The sequence below is a fragment of the Plasmodium gaboni genome, chromosome 14 (assembly GCF_001602025.1).
Source record: "Plasmodium gaboni strain SY75 chromosome 14, whole genome shotgun sequence".
NCBI classification, from domain to species: Eukaryota; Apicomplexa; class Aconoidasida; order Haemosporida; family Plasmodiidae; genus Plasmodium; species Plasmodium gaboni.
The window spans coordinates 2,100,177-2,117,676 of record NC_031494.1 but is presented as its reverse complement, the minus strand read 5'-3'; the positions used below and the strand labels follow the sequence as shown (position 1 = coordinate 2,117,676).

General features: G+C 17.4%; 6 protein-coding genes across 6 annotated transcripts in view; 4 read left to right on the top strand and 2 right to left on the bottom strand.

Annotated features, from left to right (window-relative positions):
- PGSY75_1456400 (hypothetical protein) overlaps window positions 1-1,233 on the top strand; it is a gene marked incomplete at both ends in the record, with an annotated part of 3,536 nt that extends 2,303 nt beyond the window's left edge. The window contains one exon of the mRNA XM_018788249.1: window positions 1-1,233. This exon is cut by the window's left edge and continues 1,679 nt beyond it. Within this exon, the coding sequence (XP_018639621.1) occupies window positions 1-1,233 (1,233 nt within the window).
- Window positions 1,234-2,066: 833 nt separating this feature from the next.
- On the top strand, window positions 2,067-3,308 carry PGSY75_1456300 (hypothetical protein; the record flags this gene model as incomplete). The annotated part of the gene is made up of 1 exon (XM_018788248.1): window positions 2,067-3,308. The coding sequence occupies one exon, from the start codon at window positions 2,067-2,069 to the stop codon at window positions 3,306-3,308; it is 1,242 nt and encodes a 413-aa protein (XP_018639620.1).
- A 721-nt stretch (window positions 3,309-4,029) lies between these two features.
- PGSY75_1456200 (putative SNARE protein) lies at window positions 4,030-6,855 on the bottom strand (the record flags this gene model as incomplete). Its single annotated transcript, XM_018788247.1, has 1 exon — window positions 4,030-6,855. One exon carries the CDS (start codon window positions 6,853-6,855, stop codon window positions 4,030-4,032), a length of 2,826 nt encoding a protein of 941 aa, XP_018639619.1.
- A 734-nt stretch (window positions 6,856-7,589) lies between these two features.
- Window positions 7,590-8,990, top strand: PGSY75_1456100 (putative serine hydroxymethyltransferase; the record flags this gene model as incomplete). Its single annotated transcript, XM_018788246.1, has 1 exon — window positions 7,590-8,990. The coding sequence occupies one exon, from the start codon at window positions 7,590-7,592 to the stop codon at window positions 8,988-8,990; it is 1,401 nt and encodes a 466-aa protein (XP_018639618.1).
- Window positions 8,991-9,656: 666 nt separating this feature from the next.
- PGSY75_1456000 (transcription factor with AP2 domain(s)) lies at window positions 9,657-13,609 on the bottom strand (the record flags this gene model as incomplete). The annotated part of the gene is made up of 2 exons (XM_018788245.1): window positions 9,657-9,733; window positions 9,985-13,609. The coding sequence occupies 2 exons, from the start codon at window positions 13,607-13,609 to the stop codon at window positions 9,657-9,659; spliced, it is 3,702 nt and encodes a 1,233-aa protein (XP_018639617.1).
- Window positions 13,610-17,062: 3,453 nt separating this feature from the next.
- Window positions 17,063-17,500, top strand: part of PGSY75_1455900 (putative dfg10 like protein) — a gene marked incomplete at both ends in the record, with an annotated part of 2,109 nt that continues 1,671 nt past the window's right edge. Inside the window, one exon of the mRNA XM_018788243.1 lies at window positions 17,063-17,347. Coding sequence (XP_018639616.1) covers window positions 17,063-17,347 — 285 coding nt within the window. The remainder of the gene's footprint in view (window positions 17,348-17,500) is intronic.

The following is a 17,500-nucleotide window of genomic DNA, read 5'->3' as shown; positions in this document are numbered from 1 at the left end:
ATTAATGTTTTATCAGAAAGAACATTAAGCGAATATCTATTAAATAAAAACACCTCACAAAAACCAAGTTCAAATAATTATTATTCTAATAAAAAACAAAATGATAGAAAAAAACAAGAAGATTCAAATAAAAATAATGAATATTATAATAAGAAGAAAAAATCAGATATCGTGCTACAACCAAAAAAAACATACGATTATGTAGATAATAAGTGGGATACAAATAATAATAAATATTATAGAAATAATTCGATGGATACTTATCATACTGATAATAGTACTCTCTACAACAAAAGAGATTATAAAAAATATGATGAAAGGAAAAATGAACAAGACAACAAGAAATATAGTAACAATGATAAAAAAATTAATAATGTAAATGATTATAATCAAAAATATGAAAAAAAAAAATATGACAGTGAATATGAAAAAAAATATGACAAAGCATATGAAAAAAAATATGATGGCCCATATGAAAAAAAATATGATGGCCCATATGAAAAAAAATATGACAGTTCATATGAAAAAAAATATGACAGTGCATATCTAAAAAAATATGATAGTTTATATGAAAAAAAATATGATGACCCATACGAAAAAAAATACGATAGTGCATATGAAAAAAAATACGATAGTGCATATGAAAAAAAAAAATATGACAGTGAATATGAAAAAAAATATGACAGAGCATATGAAAAAAAATATGATGGCCCATATGAAAAAAAATATGACAGTTCATATGAAAAAAAATATGACAGTGCATATCTAAAAAAATATGATAGTTTATATGAAAAAAAATATGATGACCCATACGAAAAAAAATACGATAGCACATACGAAAAGAAGAATGATCATAGATATGTCAAAAAATATGAAAATAATAATATAAATACCTATGATAGTAATAAAAATTATGAGAAAAACTATAATAATTGTAATAATAAAAAATATAGAAAACAATTCAATGATAGCAATCTTGATGACTCTCCATCTGATATTAAACTTATTTTAAGAACAGGAGGAGGATTCCGGAAATTAAGTGAACATGATCAAAAGCATTATTTACAAAAATTAAATTATTTAAATGATAATAATTTATTAGGTTATGAAACAAATTTAAATATTAAAATTAAAGGACATCCATTCATACAAAATATACCTAATAATAATCAACAAGCATCCAAAAAGGAGAAAAGACACAGATCACTTTCGAAATTTTATAATATGCATTAAAAAACGAGCAAATAATAATACATATATAAATATATATATATATATATATACAAAGGTAATATTTTATTTTTTATTTTTTATTTTTTTTTTTGAAATCACATAAAATATAATAATAATATTTTCTAAACCCATAAATAATAATAATAAGTTTTTATTCTATAATTATTAATATATAAAAATGCATCTATTACTTATATAGTTTTTCTTTTGAAAAATCTTAAAGAATAATTATAAATTTCCATTTTAATATAAAAAAAAAAAATAATAAAATTAAATAAAAAAAAAAATTATAATAATTTAAGGTTATTTCTACATATACACTTTTTTTTTTTTTTTTTTTTTTTAATCCACATTCATATTATATATATAAACATCTTATCATAACGTTACAAAATACCTTACTTATTCCTTTTAAAAATATCTATATTATTATAATATAGGAAATTAAAACGTTTGTTATTTATAATATATATATATATATTTTGCATTTATTTGATATTTTATATTAAAAAGGAAATATATTTTAATATGAAGAAATAACAATTACTATATTATATATATATATATTAGTTTTATTAAGTTTGTTTTTCCTTTTTTTTGAAAGATATAGATTATATATTCATGTGTATCTATCCATTTTTAAATTATTTTTGTTTAAATTCTGATTAAAAAAAAAAAAAAAAAAAATGAAAGAATGAAAATATACAACAATCTATATAAATAAAGTATTGTTCCAAATGTTACAGTTATATATTATATTACATATATATTTTTTTTTTAATTTTTATTTTAATTTTTTCAGTTTAAGCTTAGAAGTTTATATATAATATAAAATGGATGATGTGATAAAAAATAAGTTAAAAAAGAATGATAAAAAAATTGTTGTGATTTATGATGAAATATATGATACTTATAGAAAAGAACAGAAAGGGAAAAATGACTATGAGAAAATTTTGAGATTTTTTAATCCACCTGTTTTAATAATAAAAGTATTGAGTGAAATATATAATATAAAAGATGAAATAGAATATATTTCATATTCATCATATGAATTGATAACTACACAAATATATATAAATAAGGAAAAGAAAAGTTTATATGAAACTTTATATATATTATATTCTATAAATAAATGTGAATTACCAAATAATGATAAGGGGAATATAAAAAACATTTTATCAAAAAATAGCCAAATATTAATAAACCAGCTAAATAATAATGATATGGTACATATTCATTTATATAATATATTAAGTGAATTTCAAGAAGTATATGAATATATATTATTTTGTTATAATAAATGCTATGAAAATTATACTCGTACCTTTTTCTATACAAATCATATATATAATAATAATATAATAAAGAACCTTATAAAATTAAAGAGATATAAATATGATATATGTAGGAAATATAAAAATATTTCTTTTCAAAACATTTTAAATAAATTTATTAATGTCTTAAATTTATGTACAAAATTTACTAATAATTATCAAAATATTGAATGTATAATTTTTTATGTATACTTATATATATTTTTAAGTATACCTATATTTATATTCCCATGGTATAATATTGATAACAAATTAAATAACAAAATATTGAATGATGGAAATATTAATATTATACCAAATATAATACAGAAATATAGAAAAAACTTTTTCTCTTATATATTAAATAATATAATAGATAAAATAGGTTGTTATGAAACTTATGATTTTAATATAGCTTTAATTTTATATTATGCCAATGAAAGACAGACTAATATATCTATTTCTTTAAGTCAAGAAAATGATAAAAAGAAAAACGATAATGATCGCAATATATTATCAGAAGAGGAAACAAATAAATTATATATTAATAAAATAAATGAATATTATGTATTTAAGCATATAGGTTATAATACCTTATCTCAATTTTACAAACCGCATTTTTATTATATGACAGTTTTAAAAAAGACTTTTATATATAATAAAAAAATGAAAAGCATAGAAAATCTTTTCTACACCTTGACAAATCAGCTACTTCAAATGGATGAAAGTTATATGAATGACATAAAAAAAAAAAAATTGTAAAAAAGGAAAGAACATTAATAAATATATATATATATATATATATATATATATATATGTACTTATATATCATATATAGTACATATTATTATACATATATGTTTAATAATGTTTTTTCCTTTCTTTTTTTTAAAATATATATATATATGTACATACACATATAATTTTTTTAACATTTTTTATGTTCTATTATTTTTTTAGCTTCTTTTTAAACATACAACTATTTGATCAACAATACATTAATAAAAATATGAATAAAAAATAAATACTTTTAAGATATTAACATACACAAAAAGGATATGTGCACATATATATATATATATATATATATATATATATATATATATATATATATATATATATATATATATATATATATATATATATATATATATATTTATATATATATATATATATATATATATATATATATATATATAATTTATGTTATATAAATATGTATGTGTATATATATATATATATATATATATAATATATATATATATTTATTTATTTATATATATATATATATATATATATATATATATTTATTTATTTATTTATTTATTTTTATATCACAGTGGAATGAATAAATATTCGAATAAATAGCAATATTTCCTTTTTTTTTATAATACAATATATATTAAAGTCCTCCTAATTTTATATCTCTATCAATTATATATTATTGTAATATTTATGATTATATACTTATAAAAGGATAATACTAAAAATTCATTAAGACATCCTTAATATAATTTTCTTTCATTTCATCAGAGAGAGAATCAAAATATTTGGTATTAATAGGTTTTGCTTTATATCCAAATAATTTTAAATGATTTAAAATAATTTTGAAGTCACCTAAATCTTTATTTATTTCATTTCTTGTGGTATCTTGCGTAAGCATTAAGACATTTCTTGTATTTTTTATTAAAATATCTAATATATATGGACCATATATATCTACATATATATCATGTTCAATATTCATATTGTTTAATATTTTAGATATGTTTTGAATAATTTTTGAATTGGAAAATTTCTTTTCTTTTCTTTTTAAATAAAAAACTTTTAAACATTCTAAAACACAAAATTTTGGTAAATCATATTCTAACCATTTAAATTGTATCATATGTGATAACCATAATAAACAAATTTGAGTTTTTCGTTTTTCCCAGTAAGTTGTTTTTCCTATTTTTCTCCATATAAATGAAAAGAAGTATGGATTAATATCAACCATATTAGATAATATTAATGCGTACGAAATATTTATAGAGGTTTCTTCTTCAATGTCATCTATATAATCTTCTAAATAATTTACACATGAAACAATAAATTCATCAATATATTTATTTTGAAAATTAAAAAAAGTTATACTCTCCATTAAAATTGATATTTCATTTAATGATAATATAGATTCTTGTCTTCTTATATAGCATGAGGAAAAATGTTTCTTAAACTTTTTACATACTAAAATAATACATTTTTCGAAAAAGAGATTCATTTTTTTAAATGAAGATAAAATGATATATAAGTGTTCTAAAGAAAACTTTTCAAAATTATTTTCAACTAATTTTGATATATGACAAAAAAGTCTATCATGTTCTATGCTGAAAATCCGATGTCTAGAAAATGCTTCACATATCATACTTATGCATGATGGACTTAAATATTGAGTGTAATAATAAACCATCTTTTCAGCAATCATAAAAAATAAAGAATTATATACATATATGCTTTTGTATATTTCTATACTTTTCAAAAATAATTCAAGACTTAAAAATATAGGGCACAAGCTGTAAAATATTGATTTCGATCCTTTTATATAATCCATATTTAAAACACTCTCTTTTTTATTTATTATATCACCATTATTTATATCATTATTTATATCATTATCAATATTATTTTTATTCAAACCTATTGCTTTCTCATAATTATTCTGATATATTATATTATTCATATTATTTTTATTTTCTTCACTTTGATTTTTATCACAAGTATATAATTCATTTATAGAATCATATGCATTATCATTATTTTTTTTTACATGTCCAATATAATAAAAGTCTTCATTTATATCAAAAAAATGTAGCACGTCTTTTATTGCCATTGGATAATTTATATTATATTCATAGTTCATATATGTGTAATTTTTTAGCTGGTCATAATGTTGTGTATATATTGTATTTTTATTTATATATATAAATTTATTTAACAAAATTGAGTTCATTAATTTGTTATATATATTTAAATTATAATACCCTGCCCATATATATGTATTAAAACATTCAAGTAATAATTGTATGGTCGAACAAATAAAAGAGAAATTTTGATTATTTGAAAATTGTTCTTTAATATATATATCAAAATTTTTTAAGGGGTTAACAAAAGAATTAAATAAAAGGAAATGTTTATAATTTAACTCTTTTAAAGATATCAAAATATGACAAATAGATAAAACATCAAAATGTTTCCGATTTTTATAAATATCATCAATGAGAAGATGAAATCTTTCATCTAATACAATAATATCTTCAAGTTTCCTTTTCTTTCCTTGTGTATTCATTTCACTTTCTACTAAAACTTTATTATTTAATATATCAAATATGTTTTTATATCTTTCAATTAGATTATTTTCTATCTTTTCAATACCTGTGTAGTTATAAGGTATATCATGATTATTATTTAATGATATATCATGATTATTATTATATGATATATCTTTATTATTATTATATGATATATCTTTATTATTATTATATGATATATCATGATTATTATTATATGATATATCTTTATTATTATTATATGATATATCTTTATTATTATTATATGATATATCTTTATTATTATTATATGATATATCTTCATTATTATTATATGATATATCTTCATTATTATTATTGTCAATCATATGGTTATCCTTATAATCAGAAATGTCATATCTTATATTTTTATCCATCTCATTCTCTTCCGTAGTATATTTTTTAGTATAATCACTTACCATATTCAACTTATCCTTTTCTAAATTCTCCTTCTTTTGTTCAATTACAAATCCACTCAACATACGAATTGCAGTAATCAAATTTTGTAAAAATAAGGCACCTCTATGTGTAATAAGAATAGAAAGGACATCCTCATAATTTTGACACTTCAATAAATTTTGATCCATTTTTAAACAAATGTCATTTATATATATCATTGAATTTGTTTCATCTAATATTTTCTCTATAGAGTTCATATTATTCTTTATATTTATTTTTCCCTCCTTATAATGTTTTTCTTCTTCAGAAGGTGACTCTTTTTTATAATCCACATATTTATCTACAACACTTATAAATCCTTTATAATTCATCAAATATATATTCGTTCTTTTGTATTTTCCATATTTACTATTTATACATAAATTATACTTATTATTATGTACTAATATATTTTCATTATTGTAAATTCTACTTTTAAAAAATGGAAACTTTTCTTTTTTTGCGCATGATGCTAAATAATTTTTCTCTCTACATTCTAATGATTGAATTAACAAATTCTTGAACATTTAAAAAAAAAATAAATAAAGGGATGGCACAGTTGAAAAGTTTTTACAAATAAATATAAATAAATAAATAAATAAATAAATAAATAAATATATATATATATGTATATTTTTTTAAATATATATATAATACATAAATATTTAAAGAATAACATGAACAAAAAAATATGAAGGTTCTGAAACCTTATTCTTCACATTAGGGATTAATTCAAAGAATGACAATAATCACATTTTTTAATATTTTATGAATATATATATATATATATATATAAATATAATAATATATTATATATATGTGTTTATTTATCTTAATATATATATATATATATTTCAAAAGAAGAAAAAAATATTAATAATAAATATAATTTGTAGATGATATTGCTTATTATGTGTGTTGAATGTTATTTGGCAATGAGTTTAGGTGTACGTAAAAATTAAATAAAAAAAAAATAAAATAAAATATTCATATGGTAAAATTATTAATATATATATATATATATATATATATATATATATTTTTTTTTTTTTTTTTTTTTTTTTTCTTTTTTTTGTAGAAGGTAAAATTTTGATTCTTCTTATTATATATATAATATATACAATTGTTTTGTGTATATAATAATATACACTCCGAGTTTATATGTTTATTCATTCATTCATCCTTTTGAATACATATATATATATATATATACATTTTGTTAATTTATTTTTTAAAATAATTTTTGTTTGAACATATAATAATGCTGAAAGAGTTTGTTAAAAATGTAAGTGCGAAAAACCATAGATACATCAGTTATTATTCTCTAAGAAATCATAGCCGATTAAAAGATATAGATGATGAGACCTATAATATATTAAACAGTTATAAAAATAAGAATGATATAAACTTATCTGTTGTAAATAATATAATGCCTACATATATGAAGGAATATTTAAGTTTAGATTTAAATCCAAATATATTTGTGAATAATAAGGATATAGAAATGCTAGAATATATAGCCTTAAATTCATTCAATTTGGAAAAAAAATATTGGGGTTGCCTTATTAGTACCACTTCACTTAATAATAACAATAACAAATCTATTGATGATTATTTTTTCAATAAATTGTATGGACATTTTTTAAAGAAGGAATGTAAAATATTACGCATAAGTTTTTGCTTAGAACAAAATATAGAAAATAATATAAGTAGTGATATAATGCAAAATATATATAATGTTGTTAATATAAAAAATATAAATGAACCAAATTATAATGAAATGCAAAAAATTTCTAATGATTTTAATCCAGACATTATATATATTGACGAATCTAATAATCCTTATAACATTGATTATGATAAATTTATTAAAGGAATAAAAAATAAAAATAATAAAATACATAACAAACCTATTATTATTACCAATATGAATAACAAAGCTAGTTTAATTTCACAAAATTTTATTAATTCTCCTTTTGATCATTCAGATATTGTTTTTACATATTTTAATGAGAATTTCAGAGCACATAATAGTTTTGTTATTTTTTATAAAAAAGGATATAAATGTGTAAATACAGATGGTCATATAATTGAATATGATTATGAGAAAAAATTAAAACATACCTTTGGTGATGCATATTTAAATAATATATTTTTTTCCTTCTTTACTTCTTTTAAATTAATGAAAAATGAAGAATTCAAAGAATATGTAAAACAAACTAAAGAAAATACATACGCATTATATAAATATATTAATAGGAAATATTTCTATTTACAATATTCTCAAAATAATAACTTTTTTAATTTAAATCCATCAAATTGTACTTTTAATATACAAGAATTTTATCTATTATGTAATAAATTAAATATATATTTTGATATATTAAAAGATAAATCGTCTAATCAAAAATCATTCAATATTGGATCTAATTATTTAACAACCTTGGGATTATTAACACATGATATAAAAAACGTAGCAGAATTTTTTAATGAATCTGTTGTTTTATATTTTTATTTAAAAGAAAAATCCAAATTATCAAATATGTCATTTATTCAATATATTGAAAATAATTCTTCAGCATCTGATATTTTTTCTCTTGCTGTTGATATATCATCTTTTATATCATCATATCCATCTCCATACACAAATGAAGCAAAATAAATAATTCAATTAATATAAAATTTTACCTTTTAAGTTTAATTATATAAGCACATACAATGTTCATATATTTTTAGTTTGCACCTTCCATCGGACTACAAATTGTTGATATATTAATATATAAATATAAATATAAATAAATAAATATATATATATATATATATATATATATATATATATGTGGATATATTTATACATATAATGGTTTACATATATATATATATATAATACCATTTAAATTATCCAAAAAATGAAAAAAAAAGATTTGAATTATTTCATTAATATCTATTTAAATTTTTATTATAATTTTTTCTTTTTTTATCAACATATTAAAATATTATAATTCTTATTAATGTCTAAAGACATAAAAATAAGTTTTAAAAAACAAAACGATACTATTAATTAGAAAAGAAAGATTTTCATCAATCTTTCATATTTCTTCCAACTTATAATATATATATATATATATATATATATTTAACTATAAACGTATAAATATATAAACACATAAAAATATAATATATAAAATTTCGGTGAAATAATTTGTTTTAAAGGTATATAAAATAAATATGTAAAATTAAAATTAACATATATATATATATATATAATAATATGATAGAAATATTTAAAATGTTATATGCATTAATGAAAAAGTATATGTAAAACATTTTATAACAATAATTCAGCTTCTTTTTTCTCTCTCCATTCAATAGCCTTTTGTCTAGCTAGTTGAACCGATTTATATTCTAAAAAAAAAAAAAAAAAAAAAAAAAAAAAAATTAAAATATAATATAATATAATATTACAATGAATGCATGAAATATTTAATATGCTTAAATGATTAAATGGTGTTAATTTAATTTTTATATATATCAATATTATAATAACATTATAAATATATATAATAAATAAGAATAAAAATTATTATATGTGAGAAGAAAAAAAATATGAACATATATTATATTATTATTACATATATATTTCATTATATTTTTACCGTTAACTGAAAAACCTTTTGTTTGTATTTTTCCATTTTCCTTCCAGTTAGCTCTCCATAGTTTTCTGGACTTATCATAATAAACACCTTTTCTAGCTTCAAATGATGAAATAACTCCATCAATTTCTAAATCATAAAATCCTGTTCTTTTTTTGCCTTTATTAGTGTTGGTAGAGTTAGCATTTTTTTTTAATGTTTTATTCACTTGTTTAGTTTCACAATCTTTCGGTGTTTTTTCATATTTATTATGAGTTTTATTAGTATTATTATTATTACTAATATTTTTGTTGCAATATTTAGTTGATGCCTTTTTTGCAGATTCATTGATATTTTTATTTTTATTTATATTTTTTGCCTTTCCATTATCCGAATTGGGTGTCATATTATTAATAAGTTCGTTATTTGATAATATATCTGTTTTTTTTAAATATCTACAGTTTTTTTCCTGTTTATTTCCATCTGTATGTATATAATTTTGCGATTTCTTCTGAACATTATTTTTTACCTGATTATTTACACGTACATCAGAATGTGTAGTTAGTTGATCATGTGGATGTTCATGTTCATTTTTTTTACGATGTGTTTGTTTTTTTTTAGCTTTATTTTTGTTAGTATTATTATACATATTAAAAAGGTGTTCAGGTATTTCCATGCCATGAACAATATATGTTTTTTTCCTTTGGTTTTCTAAGATATCTAATGAATTCAATAATTTATTTATATCCATAGATTTATTAAAATTTTTCATATACCATGGTTGTATAAATTGATTCATATTAAAATATACATCAGAAGAATCAACATATGTTGTTTCTCCATTATTTATACAATCTTTTGTAAACTCAAAAGACACATAATGTGGTTCATTTACTTTTCTTAATTCATCTAATTCGTTTAAGATAATTTTTAAAATATAAAAATCGATTTTTTTGATATTTTCATTACATAAGGATCTAAATATTAATACATAAATTTTTAATTCATCATTATTTAATTCCATAATTTTCTTCCAATGAAAAAAAAAATTACATTTATAATCACCCCAGGTAGGTACCCTTTTCCTTATTTCTAGTAAAACATCATAACAGTTTATTTGATTGTGTAAGTATTTTTCCATCCACATTTTTTTTCTCATAAAATCGTTAAATTCTTGGAACACATTTTCGTCACATTTATATGAAATATTATGATTATTATGATTATTGTTATTGTTATTGTTATTGTTATGGTTGTTGTTATTATTATGGTTATTATTATTATTATTATTATTATTATTATTATTCTTACTATTATGATTGTTATTATTATTATTTTTTTTTTTATTATCATTATTATAATTCTTATTATTACTACTATTATTAACATTTTTCTTGTTTGTGCATTCATCCTGAGGTTTATCATTATTCATATTGTTATTATTATTTTTGTCATTATTAGTATCGTTCTTCTTATTACCATTATAACCATCTACATTAATATAACTCTTTTCTTTATAAGTATTATTTCTATTACATTTCTCATTAATATTAGCATCATACATTGTATCACAATCATAATTATTATTATTATTATTATTGGTGTTGTGGTTTGTTGCTTCAATGCTATTAATTTGAACGTCATCCTTCATATAACCATCATCACTACTTTTATTACTTTTATTATTTTTATTATTTTTTAATTTTGTACTCTTTTTATATTCCTCCTCAACCTTGTTATCATTTATATTCTGACTCTTCTTAAGATCATCATTCCTATTTTTTGGTGTCTTCCTATTATTATTTTCACTGTCATCCTTTTTCTCATCACACAAACTGATATTCTTTTTATTATCATTTTTTTTATTATTATCATTATTATTATATTTTTTATTTTTATTCGTTGTAGTAGTAACATTTGAAGACGTGCAAAATTTTTTGATTTTTTCAAAGCTATCTTGTAGATTATTATGTCCATCAGTGATATTATTATTTTCTATAATTTCAACATAGACATCATCTTCTTCATATTTATAATTTGGAATTACACAGTCATCACCTATAACATAACAACCTGAATCATTATATATTCTATTATTTTTAATAAAATTTTCTAAATGTTCTTCTTGTTTCATAATATATTTTTTTTCTTCTTTTATACCTATATGTATTTTTGTACTATCATTATTTGAATTTACATAATTTTTACAATTCATAATTTTGTTATAATTACTAGAAGGAACTTTACTACTATTAAAATTATCATTACAATTATTATTACAATTATTATTAAAATTATCATTACAATTATTATTATTATTATTATAATTATCATTACAATCATTTTTATGATTATCATTACAATCATTGTTATGATTAATATTACTACTAATACAACTATCATTATTATTATCATTATTATAAATACTACTGTAACTATTTTGTGTACTTGTTGTGTTACTATTCATATTAAAATCGGATTTACTACTAGACCTACTATTATAATAATTACTAGGTTTATTAATTGACTTATTATTATGATTATTTTTAATTTTTTTGATATTATTATTATTTTGTCTTGTTGTAGAATTCACGTTACTTTTAACACTAAACTTTTCATGATCATTTATATGATTATAATTATCATTCTTATTGTTAATTTTTTTAATTTTTTTATATATCTCCGTTTGATCATTGTCATATGTTTTGGAGAGGTTCATTTTTTTTCTTTTACTTGTATTTTTTTTATCTTTCAACTTATTTTTGTTTTTCTCTGTATTATTAAAAAAAACATAGTTATCTTTTAAATTAATTTTTTCACTAATTTCTTTTTCATCACATGATGAAGAATTTTTTATAGTTCTTTTTTCAATAACACAAACACTTTCATTATCATGCTTCTCATCTAAATTTCTATTAGGATTCATATGTTCTTCTTTTGCCAAAAAATCTAATGTTTTTGTTAGACAGTTTAATTTACTATTATATAAATCATCATTAAAAATATAATTATTATAATAATATTTCTTTTCATTAGATGATATATTTTTTGTATAATCTTTTTGTAAAAAATTCTCATTGTCTAATTTATTATCATTATATTCTTCAATGTCTATTACTAATTCTAATCTTTTTACTTTATTCTTTTCAACATCATATTTTTTTAATTTCTTATATTCAATTGTATCTTCTTCTATTTTAATACCTTGTATATTTTTATCATAATTATTTATTTTTTTATTTTCTTCGTTTCTCTCCTTATCATTTGAATAACATTTCTTTTCGTAATCTATTTCATTTCTTTCTAATTTTATATTTTCCACATTTTCATTATGTACTTGAGAATTTGCCATCTCATTTTTTTCATATTCCTCAATAGCTTTCAATATATCTAATGCATAATTATTATTATTTTTTTTATTCTTATTATTTTTATTATTTATTAGCATTTTCTTTTCATTTTCGGAAATAATTTTATCAGATATATTCCTTTTATTATTACCATCAGGTTGGTTATGTATTTCTTTTTTTATAGGTAAGCAATTATAATTATTTTTTGTTTTGATTTTTTTAAAAATTCGACTTGTGCCCTTAGATACAGAAATATTATGACACTTGGATTTATTATATATACTATTATACTCGTTCATATTTTATTCTTACTTTGTTAATTGGTTATAAAAAAAAAAAAAAAAAAAAAAAATTAGTAATAAATATATGGACAAATAAATGAATGAATAAATGAATAAATAGACGAATAAATAATTAAATCAATAAATAAATTAATACACACATAAATAAATACATATATTAATAAATAAAGACATCAAAATGGTATACACATTATATAAAATGTGGTGTAAATAATATAAATTTTAAATATAAAAAATCAAATGACAAAATCTATAAAAAAAATGATAACTTAAAAATCATACAAATAGATAATAAAAATTATATTATTATAAACATTATAATTATATATACTATTATTTATTACGTAACATTGAAATATTAAAAAAAGGTTAGAATCAACTGAATACAAATATAAGTAACATTTTTTTTTTTTTTTTTGGGGAAAAGAAAAATAAGATATAAGTAAATATTATCATATATAAGAAATTATAAAAAAAAAAAAAAAAAGAAATAATATATATAATATTATAAAGACAAAAAATAAGATGTATAAATAAATAAACATATAAATGTATATATAAATATATATTCTTTCTTTTATATTTCTAAATAATCACATTTGAAAAATTCAAAAGAAAAATAAATATATATATATATATATATATATATATAATTAGGGTTCATCTGTTTTTTTTCTGTTTTTTTTTTTTTTTTTTTTTTTTTTTTTTTAAATTAAATTACACACTACGAATAATATATATAATAAAACTTTTTAAATTCTTCTTAAAATATATTATTAACTGTAATATGATATTGAATATAAATTTAGTATTAAAAGAAATATAAAAAAGAAATATATATAATAATAATATGAACATATAATATATATATAGTAGTATTAATATAATAACGAATGAATTACTATAAATTGCATAACATATACATATATATAATTATTATTATTTTTTTTATATATTATTTATTTATATGTTTATTATTTTATATATGGTATCCTCTTTTATTTATATGGTATTATTTCTTACTTCTAATAACAAGTGGTGCCTTAAACTGAATTATATGTACTTTATATATATATTATGTATATATTTTCTTACCATTTATATATATATATACACATATCTTATTATTTTGAATACTTAATTTGTCTGGTTAAACTATAATTCAAAATATTTGATAAATGTGTATTTTTATGTTATAATAATTTAATAATGGTATTATATATATATATATAATAATCCATTTACTAAAAGTAAGGTTTTTTTTTTTTTTTTTTTTAATACCTATACATATATATATAATATGTATAACATTTATATATAATAAAATATGTATGTGCATATAATTATACTAAAATACACATGCACATATAATATATATAAAGAAATATATATATATATATATATATATATATATTTTCTTTATAGTATTTATTTTCATTTATAAAAGAAAATTTAACAAAATAACAAACAAAAAAGTATCATTTACAATATTATTTATAATATATTCCAATAATATATGTCCCCATATGTATTATAATTACTCATATAAGTTTTTTTTTTTTTTTTCTTTTTTATAATTTTATAAATATACAAACATATTTTAAATAAATAATATCTCATTAACATAAAATTGTAATAAATTCTTAAAACATAAGTGAAATATTTTTCATATTTCATCCCTAAATATAATAAGGAAACAAATATATATGTTTATATTTCTTCAATATTTATTCTTCAAAGGGAAATATTAATATGCTACATATATAGATAATATAACAATTTATATATATTTAAATATAAAATCCGTTTTCCTTTTTGATAAAACAAATTAATTTTATTAAAGGTACATAAAATAAATAACAACATATATATATATATATATATATATATATATATATATGTACATGTTTATATATTTATTTAAAAACATCTATAACTTTTTTTAGAAAAAAAAAAAAAAAATAGAAAAGACTGCTTATATCGAATAAATGTAATTATGATTATATTATACATTAATATATAAGACCTTAATGTATATTAGATTATTATTGTGTGCATATAAAATATAAAATAAAATAAAGTATTATATATAATAATACTTTAAGGGTTAAATTATTATATTTCATGTAACAGGAAATGTTATATAAATAAAGTTTTTTTTTTTTTTTTTTTTTTTTTTTCTTTTTTGTACCATTCTTTTTTTAGATATAAAAAATATACACATATATAATATATATATGTTATATTTAATTTAGAATGTTTATTCATGTCTTCATAAATTATTGAGCCCAAATTTTATTAAATATATATATATATATATATTGTATATATTTACATATATATATCGTACTATACAACTACATTCCTATTTCACTTATAACAATCTCAGTTCTTTTTCTTATTTCTTATTTTTTATTTTACCTTATTTTTTTTTTTTTTAAGTGAATAAACTCATAAATATAAAAGACGAATTATTTAATGGCCCACGTATTTTATTTATAATATTTTATTGAACTATCATTATAACAGGCATTAGAATGAATTACCCACACCACACTTATAAATATATAAATAGTTTTTAAATATATATATATATATATATATTGCACACACTTATAAAAATATAAGTTCATATAGTCATATAATCCTATAAAACCATATACACATATATATATATATATATATATATAAAAGAAACAATATTATTATAATAAAAAAAATAATAATAATAATTAATTAGTTCCGTATATCATATAATTTGACCTTAAGAAATACAATAAGCTTTATAATAAGAATAAACACTATGTATTTTTTTTTTTTTTTTTTTTTTAATATATAATTATGCATTTAAATTTTGGTAATTATATAAAATAAGCTATAAAAATTATATATTATAAAAGAAAAAATATTATATATTATATGCACGTAATAATAAGAAACACTAAAAATATGCTTTTACTAATATGAACTTATTTAATACATCAATATTTAATTTGCCATTATATGTTGAATTTTATATAATTTTTTTTTTTTTTTTTTTTTTTTTTTTTACTTTATTATAAATGTAAGATTATTCTTTTGTTAAAATAAAGTCGTTTTTATTATTTCACAAAATGATAAAAAAGAAATTTATAACAAAATGAATATTTATTTTTTATACACATAATTAAATATATATAATAAAGATATATGTGATTAAATAAATAAATAAATATATATATATATATATATATATATATATATATTATAAATGGCACATAAAAAAAGTGGCTAGTTCTGAAAAAAAAAAAAAAATTTAAATATATATATATATATAATATTATTACATTTTTATGACAAAATATATGATATTATCAGGAACATAATTTTATATATCACATATATATATTAATATCCCTTAGAAATGTGTTTTATTTGTTTATAATTATGAATAAATGAGAAGAACATAAAATGCTACACTTTTATATAAAACATATGAATAATGCTATTGTTTTTGTGTGCTTATATTACGTTATAGATATATTTCTTTTGTTCTTAACCTTTTATTTTAAATCTGTCAATAAATGGGCACTACATGGGAAAAATTTATTTCTAAAAATCGATAAAGATGAAGAACCATATAATACTAAGCTTTATAAGTTCAAACGTATATTTGATAATTTTATAATTTCGAAGACTTATTTTTCACACTTTTATATCATTGGTTTAGTTATTAATTCAATAATTCTATTTCAAGTATAAAAAAGAAAAAAAAAAAAAAAAAAAAAAAAAAAAAAAAACAATTATAGATGAATAAATAAAATAAATAAATTTTATTATATATAGTGATAAATTCAAGAAATATATAAAGACATATAAAATATTAATATGTTTAATGTTAATTTTTTT